Source organism: Megascapheus bottae, chromosome 1 (genome assembly GCF_031878675.1).
Source record: "Megascapheus bottae isolate mThoBot1 chromosome 1, mThoBot2.hap1, whole genome shotgun sequence".
In the NCBI taxonomy this organism is placed as follows: Eukaryota; Metazoa; Chordata; class Mammalia; order Rodentia; family Geomyidae; genus Megascapheus; species Megascapheus bottae.
Window position 1 is genome coordinate 31188279 of NC_143509.1, and position 19161 is coordinate 31207439.

Here is a 19161-nt window from a genome sequence, read left to right on the forward strand (position 1 = left end):
AGGCATGAGCCACCAGCGCCCGGCTAATTGTATCTATTAATGCCCTCATTCACTTTCTCGGGTGTGAACCTGGTAGGTGCCTGTTACCCAGGAAGTCAGCATGCTCTTTCTGTCCCCATTTAGCTTGGAGTTTTTGATCTGTATGATCAGGGGGTGTCGCCTGGTCCCATGTGGCCATCTCCCTGGAAATTAATACAAATTCCATCTGCTAATTGTAGAGGTCACAGTGCAGGGATTCCATAGCTGCTTGAGCCTGGTATATTGAATGGTGCTAGAATGGAGCACGTTGTCCATCGTAGGTCATCCTGCTGAGAAAGCCCTGAAGGTATTCGCACTGAAATCAACAAGATGACATGACTCATCAAAGAGCTGGGAAGAAGATCTCTTCATGATATAGACAGAACAAAGTTAAGATGGGCCTGGCACCAGTAGCTCCTGCCAATAATTGTAGCGACTCAGGAAGTTGAGATCTGAGGATCATGGTTCAAATCTAGCCTGGGTAGGAAAGTCAGTGAGACTCTCATTGCTTATGAATCACCAGAAAATAGGAAGTGGAGCTGTGGCTCCAGTGATAGAGTGCAAACCTTGATCAAAAGGGCTCAAGTCCTGAGTTCAAGTCCCACCACTGGCAAAAAACAAAAACAAAAACAAAAAAACACTTGTTCTCATTGGATTAGGCCATGCACACACTTGGTGGCTGGCCTTCCTGTCACCCTGTGAGAGCTAGGGAAGTCAAGATGTTGGATGCTAGGATGGGGGACTGCAGGCTGAGAGGATGTGATCTTTTTATTTGTCTATCAGACTTTGGAATGACCAGAGACATCTATGAGATGGATTACTACCGGAAGGGGGGGAAAGGCTTGCTGCCTGTACGATGGATGGCCCCAGAATCCCTGAAAGATGGGGTCTTCACTGCTTCTTCTGACATGTGGTGAGTTGTGCATGGTGATTGGGAGACAGGTATGCTGGGTACGAATTCCTGGTGTCCCTCAAATTCGACAGGAGGGGATGGAGAAAAAAATACCTGTCATCCTTGAGTAGCTCATGCCTATAATCCCAGCTACTCAGAAGGCTGAGACCTGGAGGATCAAGCCCAAAGTCAATCCAGGCCAAAAAGTCTGTGAGACTTCAGTCTCCAGTTAACCAGCAAAATGGAAGACTGGAGGCATGAATCAAGTGGTATAGCCCCAGCTGAGTAAGCATGAGGTCCTGAGCTCAAATCCCAGTACCAGCAGAAAGAAAGAAGCATGGGGAGTGTTCTGTCCAAGGATATTTTATGTTCTGATTGAGAATAATCTTCAGGGAATTGGTGAATTTTGTAGGATGAATTATTTTGTTCATTGGTCAGCTGGGTTCTAGTAAACCAAAGTGTGTGTGTGTGTGTGTGTGTGGTGGCTTCTGTTACTTACTGATGATTGACATTGCAGGTCTTTTGGTGTGGTCCTCTGGGAAATCACCAGTTTAGCTGAACAACCTTACCAAGGCCTGTCTAATGAACAGGTGTTGAAATTCGTCATGGATGGAGGGTACCTAGATCAGCCTGACAATTGTCCGGAGAGAGTGTAAGTGCTCATGGGAGGTGTTGTGCCTTTTACTCATTTGGGTTTAAGTTTGTGTGTTTTGTGTTTGCATGTGGTATCTTTAAAAAAATTTTTTGTTTTAATTTTTTTAATTTCAGTTTTTAATGTGTTTAACTAAATAAAAAAGAAAATTGCCAGGCATCAGTGGCTCACACCTGTCCACTCTAGCTAACTCAGAAGGCTGAGATGTGAGGATGCCAGTTCAAAGCTGGCCGAGGGCAGGAAAGTCCATGAGACTCTTATCTCCAGTGAACCACCAAACAGCTGACAGTGGAAGCATGGATCAAGTGGTGCCTTGAGTGAAAGACCTTAGGGACTGTGCCCAGGCCCTGAGTTCAAGCCCTAGGACAGGCACAAAAACAACAACAAAAAGAACTATCTTGGGCTTGGAATGTTGCTTAGTGGTAGAGTGCCTGCCTAGTATGCATGAAGCCCTGGGTTCGATTCTTCAGTGCCACATACACAGAAAAGGCTGGAAGTGGCACTGTGCCTCAAGAGGTAGAGTGCCAGCCTTGAGCAAAAGCAGCTCAGGGACAGTGCATAGGCCCTGAGTTCAAGCCCCAAGGCCTTTAAGCCTAGAGCTGCTGGCAGGCACTGCTTCAGCCGTTTCAAGCTTGCACCCAGGCTGGAGGAAAGCCTATGGCACGAACTGAATGCCAGGGGGTGTAGGGGACCAGGCAGGTGTCAGGTGACAGAGCCACACGGAGCATGGCTTTCACATGAGACAATCTTTTTTTGGCCCTGACTGTTCCCAGCCCTGCCAGAATTACCATTCCTATTTTGAGAACCGTTGGGAATGCCTGCCATCTCTTCAGTTCTGGTTGCAGGAGGAGGGGGGCGGGCCGAGAGGGGAGTTAAAAAGAGATCCCTTGGATGGGGGGAAGGGTCGGGGAGGAGGGGGCCTCCAGGCTCATTCACAATACGTCCCCTCTGTCCACCCCACAGCACCAACTTGATGCACATGTGTTGGCAATTCAACCCGAAAATGCGACCCACCTTCCTGGAGATTGTCAATCTGCTCAAAGATGACCTGCACCCCAGCTTTCCCGAAGTTTCCTTTTTCCACAGCGAGGAGAACAAGGGGCCAGAGAATGAGGAGCTGGAGCTGGAGTTTGAGGGGGATATGGAGAACATCCCCTTGGATCGCTCCTCGCACTGTCAGAGGGAGGAGGCTGGGGGCCGGGAGGCCGGAGGGTCCTCACTGGGGCTGAAGCGGAGTTACGACGAGCATATCCCTTATACCCACATGAACGGAGGCAAGAAGAATGGGAGGATTCTGACTCTGCCCAGATCAAATCCTTCCTAACAAACAGTGCCCGAGAGGGGAAGGGGTATTGGTGTGTGTGTTGGGGGCGGGAGGGGGCCAGCAGGGGTGCCCACTCACCGTGACCTCTGGGTTTGACACCTCCAGAAACCTCAGGATTCTCCTAACTCTGCCCCCTGTGACACGAGGCTCAGAGATCGCTGGGATGTGTTTTCTATTCCTCTTTTGATCGCTGCCTGGTGTGGGGGGGGGAGTGGGGGGGAAGCGAACTCTGAGCCCAGAGACAGTGGGGGGGGGTTGTTCCCCACAGCTGCTGCCCTTTTTTGGCCCCCACAATTTCAAACCAGGACTTTCTTCTTTCTATAGTGTTTTTTTTTCTTTTTTCATAGATGACAAGAAAATATCTGTTTTTTTTTTTAACTCCTCCCTCCCCCTTCTTAGCTGGTGTCTGAGCTTACACTGTAAGAGATAAACTGTGTTTATGAGACAGATGTTTGAAAGCAAAGTGCAAAAACAAAAAAAAGAAAGGAAAGGAAGAGAGAGAAAACAACAACCCTGCTCCAGGAAAATTCCAAACTTTGCAGGGTGGGGCCTTTGAGAAGGATTTTTATTTTATTATTATTACTCTTAAGACTATTTTTGCGTCTCATTCACAAAATCAAGTTTCCTCAAGTTGACCAATAGCTGCTGCTCTTTTGCTCTTTTCTTACTTTTGACAAAAGGAGGTGACATCCTGGCACGTGGCGCGCATGCGTCTGCGTGGATGTGCTCATTGTTTCTGCGCATGCGTCTGCGTGGATGCATTCAGGTTGTCCAGGCTAGGGCACTCTGCACACGCGCAATAGAGTTTCAAACTGGGCGGCCCGGCCTTTGGAAATGGTTTTCAGGAAGGGTTGTGCCTTCTTCACCAGGTCCAAGCTGGTGTCCATTACCTCTCCTTACTTCTTCTTTACTGGGACAGTGTGACCTCTACACTTCCTTCCGGGAGTCTTGCCACAGGTGTCTTCTCTCTCCCAGGATGACAAAAAAATGAAGACAATGTGTTCAGAAGGAAATGAAGAAGAGCTTGGAACGATTGGGAGACCAAACCAAGTCAGAACAGAAACAACCACAAATGGAAGAACATCAAAAGAGGGAATAAAAGAAGAAAAGGAAACAGAAGAGACACTGAGATGACAGAGGGTTGAGATTTATGTGTGTGTGTGTGTGTGTGTGTGTGTGTGTAGCCTATGTAATTTTTGAAGCAATCTCCCCACCTTTCTCCTCCTTAAGTTATTACTATTATTATAATTATTAATTTTTTTCCTGCGGGTAAGGGGAGGGGTGGGTGGGTCTGGCCTGTGTGGAGAGTGGGGAACAAAGCGTGGCCTCCAGTGACTCTGAAAGGCACCGTGGACTGGGAATCAAGCCACAGTTCGCTGCTGACCCTTCGGTGGACATTGTGAGGTCCCAACGTTGGAAAATGGGCAGCTGGAGTTTTCTATTTTTTTTTTTAATGGTTGGAATATCAAGATTTGTTCTGCCCCGTTTCCTGCTTGGATAAACTGGTGGTGGTTGATGATTTAGAGCTGAGCGGTTCTTGGAGAGCTCCTTGCCTTCCTCTTCTGGATGGACTTGGAGAACACTAAGCGATATAAAAGGGTATGCCACCCTCCCAAAAGGAAAAAGAAAACAACAAAACCAGCCCGGTGGAGCTGCTCTGTCCCCAGGACCAGTCATGGAACTTGAGGGTCACTTCTCAGGTGCTTATCCCCGTGAGACTCAAGTCAGGAGGAGAAACAATCCAATTTTCTTTTCTTTTTTGCCATGGAGGACTTCCAGGTAGGCGTGAATCCACAAGTATCTCCTCTTGGCAGGAAAAAAAAAAATCACCGCAGCTGCTCAAGTACTAAAGGCGGTGAACTCATTGTCTGGGGTTCATCTAAATCGTGGCCTATGGGTTTTTAACCGGAGTGAGTGCGTTGTGTTTCCTTTGCTTCCTTCTCCTCTTTTAAATGCTGTGGCTGGAGAACAGTGACCACATCCGAGCCCTCCCTCTCCAGGCTTCACCAAGAACACAGGTAGACACAGATCTCAAATCACATATTGCTATCTCATGTAGGATTCGAGAAAGGACAGCATGTTAAAAACAAACCAACAAAATGGTGAGGAAGTCTCAGTAGATGGCTATGAGAAGCAAGAGTTACAGGAATTATTTTCTGCCAAAATTCTTTTGTAAATATAAGAGGGTCTTTACGTCAGTGAAGACACACATATAGGCCTAAGCGATTTTTTTTTTGTAGTAAACCTGTAGTGGTTGTATTCTGTGCTCGTAGCAATTTTCACATTTTTCCCCTTTTTTCCTAATTCAGAAAGGTTTTCTTGTATGGGGGGAGGGGAAAGTATTTATTTTAATATATAAAAATCACTCTTGAAAATCACTTTGGTAAAAGAAAAAAAAGGAGTGCATGTAAATTTTTATCAAGGAAAAATAAACAGGTGAAAGTGGGTAATGAAAAAAGAAACTTTTTTTTTTGTTTCCTCTCCAGCACAGTCTAAGTCTACCTCAGTGTTTGTTAGGATGTGGCTCAAAAATGGCTATATTAAAGACTAAAGAATTCTGACTGGAACTGGCTTATGTCCGGTGGGAGGAGGCAAAAAATGTGTTATCAGCATATTAAAACACAACCCAAAAGCCTGGGACCAGGAATTTTGAGTGAGAGAGTTGGGGATGGAGAAAGTGTCATCACCAAGTAAACATCAATTCCTTTTCTCCTGGCCATGCTAATATTTCTACTCTAAATTCACTTTTCTTTAAAAAAAAAAATCCCTCCACTGTGCTGTCAGGTGATGGTTACTGGGCATCCCCACTTCTGTGAGTGAGAGATGATTTTTCCCCAATTACTGGCTCAGAGCCAGCATCCCACTTGTCCCCAGACTCCCCAGGGCTCTGGCAGGAGTGAGTATGAGAATTGATCATACCCGTTTCAGATTAGTGATGTTTTCTGAGAACACTGTGCTCAAACACCCAATTCAACATCTTGTATTTGTGGAGTGGAAGGAAGGAATTTTGGGAAATCTCCAACCCAGTAGTGCACTGAACACACATTCTTGTCAGTCCTGGAGCTTGAACTCAGGGCCAGCATGCAGTCCCCTGAGCTTTCTATTTTTTTTTTTTTTTGCTCAAGGCTGGTGCTCTACCACTTGAGCCACAACTCCACTTCTGAGTTTTTGATGATTCATTGGAGATGAAGAGACTCACAAACCTTCCTGCCTAGGTTGACTTTGAACCATGATCCTCAGATCTCAGTCTCCTGAGTAGCTGGGATGACAGGTGTGAGCCATTGATACCCAGCTATCTCAAGAATTTGTTGTGATGGATGACAAGGGGGTGGGAATCCAGAGGAAGCATCCACCCCAGCTTTAATGGACACTTTTCTGCTGGCTGTCTGTTTTAAAGACATCTCACTATTATAAGAAAATGTTTTTCTTTTCTCTTTTAACTTGTTTAAATCATCATGGAGAGAATCCACACAGCCGTTAACTTCCTCCAAGAAGAGAATATTAGCAAAACTGTATTCTCTTGTCTAGACCAGTGTGACGTCAAGCAGATTCTCAGGAAATGTTGGGGCTACTGAGAGCTGTCCTTGGTGCTGCTCTGATTTTGAAGCTGGAAGATGGCCCTGGGGCTTCTCTACAGAATCAAGCACCTGACTAGAGTGAGGAAAAAAAGAGTGCAGGATTGGAGCCAGGATTGATCTATGGGCACTTAAATGGGTGGTCCTACATGAGTGGTTGTTTATATAACACGCCCTCACGACGATCCACACACAGGATCCTGGTCAATGATTCGTTGCAACAATAATCCTTTAACTTCATGACAGGTGTATGTTTGGGAGGCTGGGTATATTTTGGATGCAACCTAGTAAGAGAGAAAGAAAAAAGAGACAGAACACCTTAGGCTTTTCAGGAAATATGCTTGTGGTTGGGCATGGGGTAAAGAGATGGTTTTCTATATAATGGTATACATAGATTCATGTCCTTTTCAGAAGAATCTTCCAGAATGTTCTTCAGCATCTTAATTTACACCAGATAGATGAGATGCACACAGGAGTATGATGGGATTTGACTAAAAATATGCTTTCAAGGCTTCCCAAGAAGATGGCTTTCTGAGCATAAATGTTCACCAATCAGGTTGTAGAATGTGTCTCTGGAAAAACAAAAACAAAAAACTTTGATCTGGGTGTGGGCCACAACTACATATATATATATATATATGTATGTGTGTATATATATATATATATATATATACACATACATCATTCTGAATCAGGGGTTCTGGGTCTTATTTGAGACGGGAGAGACCAGAAATCACCACAAAAAATGAGCTGATATCCACGCATGTGTGTCAGTGTCTGGTCTCTAGTACTGTGTCAAGGTGTCAAAAGTTACCCGTGACACTTTGGATCTCAGACCTGCGTGTCACCAACCACAGGGATCAAAGCTTCCATGGCTTCTGAAAAAGACAACTCAGAAACACAAAACTCACCCTCAAATTCAGTTCTTCTTAACAACTAAAAAAGTTTTCCTCCAAGAGACAAAATAGCACCATGTACAGAATATGCCTTTTTTTTTGTAAGGAGGGGGGACTCAGGGAGGGAAAAGGGGAGTCTTGGAAATTTTGTTCTGCATGTAAAATATTGGAATAATTACTTGTTTATATTAAAATTCTGAATAAATTATCTGACAGTACTCATTTATTTTTCTTGGTGGGGTTGTGTGTGTGATGTGCGCTGGTCTGAGTGGGTTGGTGAATTTGGGATGGGGTGGTTTGTTATGAAGAGAATCTAGAGCCTGCTCATACCTGTCACCCCAGCTACTTCAGGAGGCTAAGATCTGAGGATCACAGTTCAAAGTCAGGCCAGGCAGGAAAGTCTGTAAGACTTATATTTCCAATAAACAAACAGAAAGCCAGAAGTGGTGCAGGGGCTCACAGTGGTAGAGCACTAGCCTTGAGCTGAAGAGCTCAGGGACAGTGCTCAGGTTCTGAGTTCAAGCCCCATAACAAACAAAAGTGTTTGTGTGTGTGTGTGTGTGTGTGTGTGTGTGTGTGTGTGTGTGCAGAGAGAGAGCGCTCTTGAGGGATGATTGTGAGTTCTGAGGAGAGAAAGTCCCACCTGCCTCATGCCCACCTGAGGCTGGAGGTTCGTCATTTATGGCTGTAGACAGAGCTGAGGACTCTGCAGGTAAAGCCTGTGTAAAGGCATCATGGTAGAGAGAAATGGAATAAATACTATCACATGGTTTCTATGTTATTTGAAAATCCTGGCCGCCCTCATAGTCCAACCACTAAGTGGGCTCTAGCCATACAGGAACAGCAGGAAGCAGGCCTTATGCTTTCCAATAGGCTAGAGAATTTCCCTCCCTCCCCTCCTCTTCTCTTCCCTCCCTTCCTTCCCCCTTCCCTTCCCTTCCCCTCCTCTTCCCTTTCCTTTCTCCCCTTTTCCTCCCTCCCTCTCTGCTTCCTTCTTCTTTCTTTTCTCCTCCTTTCCTCCCTCCCTTCTCCTTCCTTTCTTCCTTCTTTCCCCCCCACCCCCTTTTGTTTTCCTCTGCAGTCGTGGGGTTTGAACTCAGGGCCTTTGGCACTGTCCTAGCTTTTTTTCTTTAGGGCTGGCACTCTACCACGTTAGTCACAGTTCTGCTTCCTAGTGTTTTTGAGTGGTGAACTGGAGATAAGAATCTCACAGGGACTTTTGCCTGGGCTGGCTTTGAACCTCAGTCCCCCCGATTCCAGCTTCCTGAGTAGCTAGAATTACAGATGTGAGCCATCAGTGCCTTGCTAGAAATTTTCATATGAACTATTTTTAATGTCTCCTTGGGAATGAGGGCCTGAGAGGGCCTGGCATGGAAACCTAATTTTGGGCAAATTTCCTTAAGCTGAATAGAGAGTGGTGGGCCAATAAGGAATTAGATTTCTCCACCTGTCACTCTGTGGTGTGTGTGTGTGTGTGTGTGTGTCTGAGAGAGAGAGAGAGAGAGAGAGAGAGAGAGAGAGAGAGAGAGAGAGATGAGAGAGAGAGAGAGAGAGAGAGAGAGAGAGAGAGAGAGAGAGAGGAGAGAGAGGGAGGAGAGGAGGGAGGAGGGAGGGAGAGACAGAGAGAGAGAGAGAGAGAGAGAGAGAGAGAGAGAGAGTGTGTGTGTGTGTGTGTCCTGGGACTTGAACTTAGGGCCTGGACCTTGTCCCTGAACTTTTTTGTTCAAGGCTGGAGTTCTACCACTTGAACCACAGCTCCACTTCTGGCTTTTTTGGTGGTTCATGGGAGATAAGAGTCTCATGGACTTTCCTGCCCCAGGCTGGCATTGAACCTCTGTCCTCAGGTCAACTTCTTGAATAGTTAGGATGACAGGCATGCGTCCCTAGCACCTCGCTATCCTTGTAACTTTCTGAAATGTGCCGCTTGGTGTGATCTATACTCACTCTGTGGAGTAGTGACATCCCATTTCTTGCTTCTAGCTAAGTGACCTTTAGTAACCCATCCTTCAAAATGTCTTCCTTTCTTCTCTCCCTCCTTGAGCACCCTCCCCAGCTTCTTAGCAACTACCATTCTACCATCAATGGTGTTTGTGTGTGTCTTGTTTTGAGTTATGCCCCCAGCATTTTTCTTTTAGTCTTTTTTTTCTTTTTCCTTTGGCAGGCCATTCTGGATTGTAATCCCTCTGTTTACACTTTCCTTGTAGCTAGGATGACAGACATACGCTTTTACATTCGACTTACTTGTTGTGATGGGGTCTTGTTAACTTTTTGCTTTGGCCTCAAGAAAACATGATCTATACTCCTGATCTCCACCTCCCAAGTAGCTGGGATTACACGTGTGTTCCTTGCTGCGATGAACATGGGAACACAGATATCTCTTTATATAGACACAACAGGAATGGGACTTCAGAATGGAAGTGGTTCACGTGCTGTGGGTGGAGCCCAGGACCTTTGCATATGCCAGGCAAGTGCTCTACCCCAGAGCTAGGAGCCAGCCCCAGATCAATCTTGCATTTCTTCTATATAAGGGCCTGACTGAGTGGGCTGTTCCCTCATAGTTTCAGTGCTGTATGGGAGGCATTGCTGAGGTGGCTGAGATTGCCCATTCGCCAGGGGTTAGCTCTGGCGAATGCTAACCTGAAATCACCTTCCAAAAGCTGTGTATGTGGTGCTTGCTACTGTACCATTGCACAGGGACACGTGGCCACTGGCACAGACACAGGCCAAGGCCGTGGACACAGGGAGAATGTCCCTTGGGGCTAGCACCTGGGAGCCTACGCTGATGATATGCTGAATGATGGTTATTGATGGCAATGACGACAAGCCTTATTTCATAGGATCATGGTGAGGAACAAATTCTCCTCATCCACTCTCCTTCTTGTTCTCTGATGGAAGTGCTCATTGGCTGAGGTAAATATCTGAATGGCCTCCGCGAATCTGCAGAGCTTAGAAAACATCACCAAACTCCCTCTCCTCGAAAAGATTGGCAAAGCATGTGCCTGTCCCTCTCAGAGGACATGAATGAGCTTAGAGGTCATGCTGACATCCCTTGAAACTCCCAGCCAAGCTAGTAGGCACACACCTGTCATCCCAGCGATTCTGAGGACTGAGGATCATGGTTCAAAGTCAGCCTAGGCAGAAAAGTCCCCAGGAGACTCTTATCTCTAAGTAAGCACCACAAAGCTGAAAGTGGAACTGTGGCTCAAGTGATAAGAGTGCTAGCCTTGAGAAATAAAAAAAAGAAAAGAAAGCAAGCAAGCTAGGCATGGTGGCTACTCAAGAGGTTAGATCTGAGAATCCTGTTCAAAGCCAGCCTGGTCCATGAGACTCTTATCTCCAATTAACCATCAGAAAACCAAAAGTGGGGCTGTGGCTCAAGGATTAGGGTGGTACCCTTGAGCTGAAGAGCTCTGGGACAACGCCCAGGCCCAGAGTTCAAGCCCCACAACTGACAAAAAAGAAAAGAAAGCAAGCAAACCAAGGAAGAGAATTAGGCCCCGAATTCAAGCCCTAGGACTCACATACACCAAACAAATAAGAAAAAAGCCCTCTCTAGCAGAAGACCCAAGGGAAAAGAACCTGCTGAATTATCTAAGAAAGCATTACAAGTCAATATATGAGAAGTAATGCACTTACTATCTGGCGAATGTAACTGTAACCCCTCTATACATCACCCCAACAATAAAGGAAAAAAAAGAGAAAGCATTACAAGTGTTAAAAACAACACAATGAAACTTCTTCATATTACAAACATGATAATTCAGGCTGTCTCAAAAGCAGTCTGTCTGTCTGTTTGGCTAAGATTCCTGTAATCAAACTATATGGGGAGTCATGAAAAGTCAAACAGCTTGCCAATTAGAGTGTCAAGTAGCCCCAAGCCCCCAACAGCTTCCATTACTTACGGGAAAACAAACACTAAAAGAAAGTTGCTGATTCTGAAGATTCCTCAATCTCTTTAATAGTGATTTGAAACAGGATTTCATTTCTTTCTCTCCATCTGTCTTCCTGTCTCTCCATTTTCTTTTTCTGTTCTGTCTCTGTCTCTCTCTTTTTTCAGTTCTGGTGATCTACCTTCAGCTTCATGCAGGCTAGGCAAGTACTCTATCACTAAGCTACACCAGACCATTTTCCTTTTCTTCTTCTTGGTTGGTCAGTCACGGGGTTTGAACATGGGTTCCTAAACATTTTGCTCAAGGCTATCAGCTCCACTTCTGGTTTTCTAGATGTTCGTGGTAGATAAGAGATTCCTGGACTTTCCTATTTGGAGTACCTTTGAACTTCTATTCTCAGATCTCTGCCTCTTGAGTAGGTAGGATTACAAATATGAGCCACCAGAGCCTCGTTCTCAGACCTTTTTTCTAACTGAATAACCTAACAAGCCGTTGCCTGTGGCTCACACCTGTGACCCGAGCTGAGATCAGAGAATCACCGTTCAAAGTCAGCCTGTGCAGGTAGTCTGTGAGATTCTTACCTCCAAATTAACCACCAGAAAGCCAAAAGTGAAACTGTGGCTCGAGTGGAAAAGTACTAGCTTTGACCAGAAAAAGCTCAGGGACAGTGCCCAAACCCTGAGTTCAAGTCCTAGTACTTGGACAAAAATTTAGAAGTGTCAATAAAATTGAACTGGAATCTTAACTGTAGACACTACCTCTGCCTACACATATGCATTAAGAATGTTTATTACCAATAGTTTCTGACAGGTTATTATTATTATTATTTTTTGCCAGTCCTGGGGCTTAAACTCAGGGCCTGGGCACTGTCCCTGAGCTTCTTTTACTTAAGGCTAGTGCTCTACCACTTGAGCCACAGTATCACTTCTAGTTTATGATACTGAGGAATTGAACTCAAGGCTTCATGCATGCTAGGCAGGCACTCTATCACTGTGCCACATTCCCAACCCCTGACAGGTTTTTGTTGTTGTTTGGTTCTGTATAAAGATTTTTTTTCCCCTGGCCCTAGGGCTTGAACTCAGGACCTGAGCACTGCCCCTGGGCCTCTTTGTGCTCAAGGCTAGTCTTCTACCATTTGAGCCACAGCACCACTTCCAGCTTTTTTAAGTAGTCTATTGGAGATAAGAGTCTCACTAGGACTTTTCTGCCCAAGCTGGCTTTGAACCACGAATCTCAGATTCAGCCTCCTCAGTAGCTGGGATTACAGGTGTGAGCCAGTGGCACCCAGTTTCTGTAAACAGATTTAAGTCTTCAAAAGCCAAGGATATGAAATAGCCTGTGTTTTGCAGATTATCTGCTGATGGATTTATCTAGCCAGTGTGGTCTTCACTAGTGGGTTGGTTAATCATGGAGTCAAATTCTGCTGTGATTGGATTATCAGATTCTAGTTATCCAGCCCTCTTCCTATATAAAAGAGAGGCTGATGAAGAGGTGTGGAAGACTTTCCAAGTGGGACCCACTCTGACCCTCTCAGGAGTGAAGCCCAAAGGAATTCTGTGGCCATGGTGGACTCTGAGGAAAACTCCAGTCAACCTTTGCTGGTGAGTACATGCTTCCTAGAGATAACAGAACCTTTCAATTCTCTCCCCCCCCCTCTTCCCCCCACCCCCAGATTAGTGTCAGATGCTTTTGCCAGTCCTGAGGCTTAAATTCAGGGCCTGAACGCTGAGCACTGTCCTTGGGCTTTCTCAAGGCTAGAGCTCTACCACTTGAGCCACAGTACCACCACTTTCAGTTCTTTCTATGTATGTGGTACTGAGGACTCAAACCTAGCTAGGTCTTCATGCATGCTTGCATGCTATGCAAGCATTCTACCCCTAGGCCAAACTCCCAGCCCTGTCTGATGCTTTTTGAAGGTGGTACCCCCTGAAATGCAGGTTGCTGGGTGATGACTAATAATTGACTCTTATCTAAGATGGAGCCCTCTGGGGCTTCTAGTTGAGTGAGACAGTGACCGAGTGGCTATAGGGTGACTTGATCTCTCGGGAAGGTCATTTTCACTGGGAAGAAGATATACTTCACCTGGCACATTTTGTGGCTTAAGTCCTTTAAGTCAGAAGCAAGTTCTGGTTACATCTAGTAAGGGAGTAAGCCTTCCCATTTTCTCCATGTGATTTATCAGGAAGCAGCCAGGTGCCAGTGGCTCACACCTGTGATCCTAGCTACTCAGGAAGCTGAGAGCTGAGGACTGAGGTTCAAAGCCACTGTAGGCAGGAAAGGCCATGAGATTCTTATCTCCAGTGAAATACCTCGAAGCTAGAATGGAGCTATGGCTCAAATGATAGAGTGCCAGCCTTGAACACAAAAGCTCTGGGAGAGTGTCCAGGCCTTGAGTTCAAGCCCCAGGACAAGCACAAAAAACCTATTTACTTTTTCAGAGAAATATATGAAGGAAAAAAAAATCTTAATCAAGTCATGGACATCTCCAGATGTAGAGATATTTTACTTGAATTAGCTCTACTGCTTATGTGCAGGCATGGTGGTTCACGCTTGTAATCCTAACTACTCAGGAGGCTGAGATCTGAGGATCGTGGTTCAAAGCCAGCCCAAGCACTAGAAGTCTGTGAGACTTTTATCTCCAATTAAACACCAGAAAATCAGAAATGGCACTATGGCTCCAGGGGTAGGGCAGTAGCCTTGAGCTGAAGAGCTCAGGGACAACGCCCCTGCCCAGAGTTCAAGCCCCATGACCAATAACAACAACAACAAAAGAAATTGTACTTACACAGAAATCTATCTTCATACTGTCATCATTCAGTAATTTTTTTTGGTTTTGCTTAAGTATTTGGAATGTGTAATCTCTGAAATCATGGTAATTTCTGTGATTTGGGAACCAGATCATCCTTGGATCTTTAATTTTTTGGCCTGCCCTGGGGTTTGAATTCAGGGATAGGCCACTGTCCTTGGGCTTTCTCAACGTTGGCACTAGACCCCTTGAGTCACAGCACCACTTCTGGCTTTTTCTGTGTATGTGATACCGAGGAATTGAACCCAGGGCTTCATGCTAGGCAAGCACCCTACCACTAGGCTATTCTCCCAGACCAAATTAATTTCTGTGTGTTAGTCCTGGGGCTTGAACTCAGGGCCTGGGCACAGTCCCTGAGCTTTATTTACTCAAGGAAAAACACTCTACTACTTAAGCCACTGCTCCACTTCTGACTTTTTCGTGGTTTATTGGAAATAAAGACTCTTATAGACTTTCCTACCCAGGCTAGCCTTGAACTCCGATCCTCAGATCTCAGCCTCCTGAGTAGCTGGGATTATAGGCGCTTATCTTTTAGTTTTTTAATGATGCTGTAATTGAGTTCTGGTTTCTTCTTTACATTGCCAGGAAGACTCAGAGTTCAGGGACTCTGTAGTTTGATGTCTCTCATTCCCCACAAGGAAGAACTCAATGAGTTGCATACAATTATTTTTAATCTTTGTGCTGGTACTGGAGCTTGAATTTAGGCTCTGGCACTGTCCCTGTAACTTTTTCTCTCAAGAGTGATGCTCTATTACTTGAGCCACAGGGCCAATTCTAGCTTTTTAACTAAAGCTAAGTCTCATAGACTTTCCTGTCTGAACTGGCTTCGAACCATGGTCCTTAGATCTCAGCCTCCTGAGTAGCTAGGATGACAGGCGTGTGTCACTGTGTCATATACAAATGTAAGTGTTGGGCATCAATCCCTCCACAGAAAGCCTGTGACCTCTGGGTCTCAGTAAAGGGTGTGGGGGGGTGGGCTGTGCCATCATTACATAATCCAACAGGGAATAGAGAAAGGGGTGACATCCTCCTGGAAATGGAGACAAATAGTTTGCACTTGACTTTGCTGCACTGGCTATCCAAGACAGCTGAGGAGAGAGGGAGGAGAGGCTGCAGAAGCAGCCACAGCTGGCAACTAGGAAGTGATGAGCTCTGTCTGGGATGCCTACACCCAAAACTAGCTTGGGTTCCCCAAACCTGGATCATAAATCAGCTTTCCCAGATAACTGAGAGAGACACACATTTCCATGGCTGAGACTTTCCATCCCCCATCGGATTCATTTCTGTCCTCCCCCCCCACACTAACTTTTGTTTGCTCAAGGGGAAGATGAAAAGGAGTATCCTACCAGACACTTTGCGGAGGAAGAAGAAAGCCGGGCTTCTCTCAAGGGGCCAGCAGAAAACCAAGTTGGCCTGCACTACCCTGCCTGTAAGGATGACTAATTGTATCTTCAAGAAATCCGTGACCAAAATCCTATCTCATCCGGGCAGCAAAGTCAGACACAGAGGAAAGGAGCAGATGCTAGGGAATCTGGGGAAGTCACAACAGAGTGGGCTCCGGAGATTGCACGGCCTGCAGGTCTACAGCAGTGACGGACAGCTTTTGTTTCCGTTTGAGATTGTGAATTCCTTATTATTCGAGTCTTGGGGGAGTCCTCATCATAAACCTCAGGGACAAACTGGAATTGACAATCGGCCCATTCACCCAATGCCCTCAAACCAACCTCCACATCAGAGAGTGCCGGTCCCCAATGAAAGCCCTACCTGGCTGCCTCTCTTCAAGCAAGCGACTATTCAGGATATCCAGAGACAGACAGAGAAGGTAAAGCAAGCCAGGAAGAGATTGGCTGAAGCCTTAAAGGCCAACAGCCTGGCCAGGGAGATAGAGAAGATCAGAGAGGAGGGAGACCTGAAATGAGTTGCCTGGAACTTTCATCAAAATGGAAAAGGTCCTTGGCTCAGCTCATTTTACACATGCATGTGTTAGAGAGCTCTTCCTTAGAGCACAGCCTTGAATAAAAAAACTCACTTGAGCCACTTGAGCCACATGTTCATTTCTGGCTTTATGGTGTTTCATTAGAGATGAAAGTCTCTTGGAATTTGCTGTCCAAGTTTGGCTTTTGAATTCTGCTCCCCAAATATCAGCCTCCTGAGAAGCTAGGATGGCAGGCCTGAGCCGACCTGCTATACCTCGTCTGTCTTTTATTGCCAGCCCTGCCCTTAACCTGGTCCCATGCCCTCTCAACTATTATTAAACTTTTTTTGTTTTAAAGGCAAAAATCAAAATGTGTGACTGCGTTGTGGGGTTAGGTTTTTACATGTGGAGAAAGGAACTCTTGCAATCGTCCCAATTTTGGTTTATAATTATTTTTGTTCACCTTATATGAAAGGCATTACCTTCTACTGGCTTATGTTTCTTATCCCATTTACATTTTACATCTAAGAGTGAGATGATATGTACTCCTGAGATTGTTTTCATTTGCTAACAATTAAATTCTATAAGAGTTACTTATCTACCTAGTTTTGTTTTTTGTGCTGGTCCTGGGACTTGAACTCAGAGGCTGAGTGTTGTCATGGAGCTTTTATACTCAAGGCTAGCAGAGTACCACTTAAAACAGCAGCTCTACTTTAGACTCTTTGGCAGTTTATTGGAGTTAAGAGTGGTAGACTTTTCTTGCCTGGGCTGACTTCGAACCTCGATCCTCAGATACCAGATTCCTAAGGAGCTAGGATTACATTAGTCTTAACCAATGCCACCTCTGGTGACATTTTTTTTTTTCCACTGAGACAACCAAGACAACAGGGTCACCACCTTCCTCTCCTCCCTCTCCTCCCCTATCTATACACTATCCCCTAAGTCCAGGATTCTTGGTCTTCCCACTCCTCTACATAAAAGGAATTAACTATGCAAGAAACTCCACAAACTGCATCTTGGTGGAGTTAAAAAAAAATGTCACCCAGAGCCAGGCACAGTGGCTCACACTTGTAATCCTAGCTACTCAGGAGGCTGAGATCTGAGCACTGTGGTTCAAAGCCAGCCTGTGAGACTCTTTATCTCCAATTAATCACCAGAAAAGGAAGTGGCCCTATGGCCCAAGGGTAGGGTGGTAGCCTTGAGCTCAAGAGCTCAGAGACAACTCCAAGGCCGAGTTCAAGCCCCATGACTGACCAAAAAAAAGTCACCCAGAAGGGAAAGAAAAAAATGAAAAGGAAAAAAAAATGAAAGGGGGGAAAATAACCAACCTATCTGTGCTATCTGTGGTCTTGGGAAGTTAATCTGATCCACTAGATAGATTGAAGAGATCCCAGCATTATAATAAACCTCAGGGGACCATGCCCAATTGAATGCTGGGTGGTCACACCTATAATCATAGCTACTCTAGTGACTGAGTTCCGAGGATAAAGACTAGAAATCAATCAACTCTTATCTCCAAAGAACCACCTAAAATCTGAAATTGAAGCTGTGGCTCAAGTGGTAGAGCATCAGCCTTAAGTGAAAAAGGTAAGGGACAGTGCCCAGACCCTGAATTCAAGAAGTCCCAATACTAGTACACTTTCTCTTTTCAACCTTCTATAGCTATTAATCCTGATATTTCCTCCAACTTAGACCATCTTCCTCCTCCTGGCCTGCCAGGACTGCCTTAAAAAGAGGCAGTGGCTCATGCCTGTACTCCTAGTTACTCAGGAGGCTGAGATGATCGCAGTTCAAAGCCAGCCTGGGCATTAAAGTCATACTAAAGTCTGTGAGACTCTTATTTCCAATTAACCACTAGAAAACCCGAAGTGGCATTGTTGGTTCAAGGGATAGGGTGGAAGCCTTGAGCTGAAGAGCTCAGGGACATTGCCCAGGCCAAGTTCAAGTCCCCTGACTGACCAAAAAAACCAAAAAAAACCCCAAAATCTCTACTTCTTCCTTCCTTCTTTTCCCCTCTATGTATGGGTTTGTCTACATCTCGCCTTTTGGCCTTTTGTTTTGAGTTAGGATCTTGTGCTTTTGCCCTGGCTTGCTTTGTATTGTGTTTCTCGGATCTTTCACATAGCTGGAATTATGGCTTCCCATTCAGGTAGATAGGACTATATATCATCTGTCCAGATATCTTCTGTCTAGTGCATCTGCTTTCTGTCCTGCCGCACTTAGGCAGTTGAATATGAACCACAGAGTCTTAACCTTGTCTTGTGGCATCTGGGTTTGGCCAATGGGGTGTTCAGGCCTCTGATCAAGATGGGAGTGCCAGTTAGGCCTTCGCTACTTCCTGAAGAGAACCTCAAGTTCAATGGTAACCCTGACCTCCATCCCAGAACCTTTTTTTTTTTTTTTTTAAAGATATTGGGGATTGAGCTCAGGGCTTTAGGCTTGCTGGGCAGATTCTTTGGCTCGAGATATGGCTTCACCCCCCTCCTCTGGCCAGTTTTTGAACAGGCTCTCACATTTATGGCAAGAGCAGCCCAGTCTACAATCCTATTTATGCTTTCAGCATAACTGGGTGTCAGGTGTGTGAAGCACGTACCAAGCTCTTTTTTTCTTTTTGCCATTCTTGGGCTTTCTCAAGGCTAGAGCTCTACCACTTGAGCCAACATGAGCCAACACACCAATTCCTGCTTTTATTTTCTGTGTATGTGGTATCAAGGAATAGAACCCAGGTCTTCATGCATGCTAGGCAAGCAGTCTACCACTAGGCTAAACTCCTGGCCCAAGGCATCGTACCAAGCTTTTTACTAGTTGAGATAGGGGCAGGGTGTTCTCATGTAGTTTTTGCCTGGTCTGGCCTTGAACTTTGATCCTGTTACTCCCTGCTTTCCAAGTAGCAAGGATTAAAGGCATGAGGCACCTTTGTCTGCAGAGTTGAGTTCTCTCCAACTTAGAGCCAGTGTTTTGTTGGGATTTTTTGCCAGTCATGGAGCTTGAACTCAGGACCTTGGCACTGTTCCTGAGCTTTTGTACTCAAGGCTAGTGCTTTACCACTCTGAGCCACAGTTCCACTTCTGGTTTCTGGGTGGTTTATTGGAGATCAGAATCTCAGACTTTCCTACCTGACTGGAGAGTGCTCAGGCCCTGGGTTCAAGCCTCACTACTGACACACAGGTTCATGCATTTGTGTGCCTGCATG

At 45.5% G+C, this 19161-nt stretch overlaps 2 protein-coding genes across 3 annotated transcripts in view; both read left to right on the forward strand.

The window, feature by feature from the left end:
• Insr (insulin receptor) overlaps nucleotides 1-3066 on the forward strand; it is a 74466-nt gene extending 71400 nt beyond the window's left edge. For both annotated transcript variants that reach the window (XM_090341785.1, XM_090341786.1), the window contains exons 19-21: nucleotides 802-931; nucleotides 1428-1562; nucleotides 2526-3066. In XM_090341785.1, coding sequence (XP_090197911.1) covers nucleotides 802-931; nucleotides 1428-1562; nucleotides 2526-2886 — 626 coding nt within the window. In that variant the 3' untranslated portion in view covers nucleotides 2887-3066. The remainder of the gene's footprint in view (nucleotides 1-801; nucleotides 932-1427; nucleotides 1563-2525) is intronic.
• Nucleotides 3067-12809: 9743 nt separating this feature from the next.
• Nucleotides 12810-15971, forward strand: LOC150068836 (methyl-CpG-binding domain protein 3-like 2B). Its single transcript, XM_090329216.1, has 2 exons — nucleotides 12810-12848; nucleotides 15375-15971. Exons 1-2 carry the CDS (start codon nucleotides 12810-12812, stop codon nucleotides 15969-15971), a joined length of 636 nt encoding a protein of 211 aa, XP_090185342.1.
• Nucleotides 15972-19161: the final 3190 nt, after the last annotated feature.

Coding starts and splice junctions, on each gene's coding strand:
- LOC150068836 (XM_090329216.1), top strand. CDS start 12,810: ATGGTGGACTCTGAGGAAAACTCCAGTCAACCTTTGCTG. Junction 12,849..15,374: donor ACTCCAGTCAACCTTTGCTG/GTGAGTACATGC, acceptor TGTTTGCTCAAG/GGGAAGATGAAAAGGAGTAT.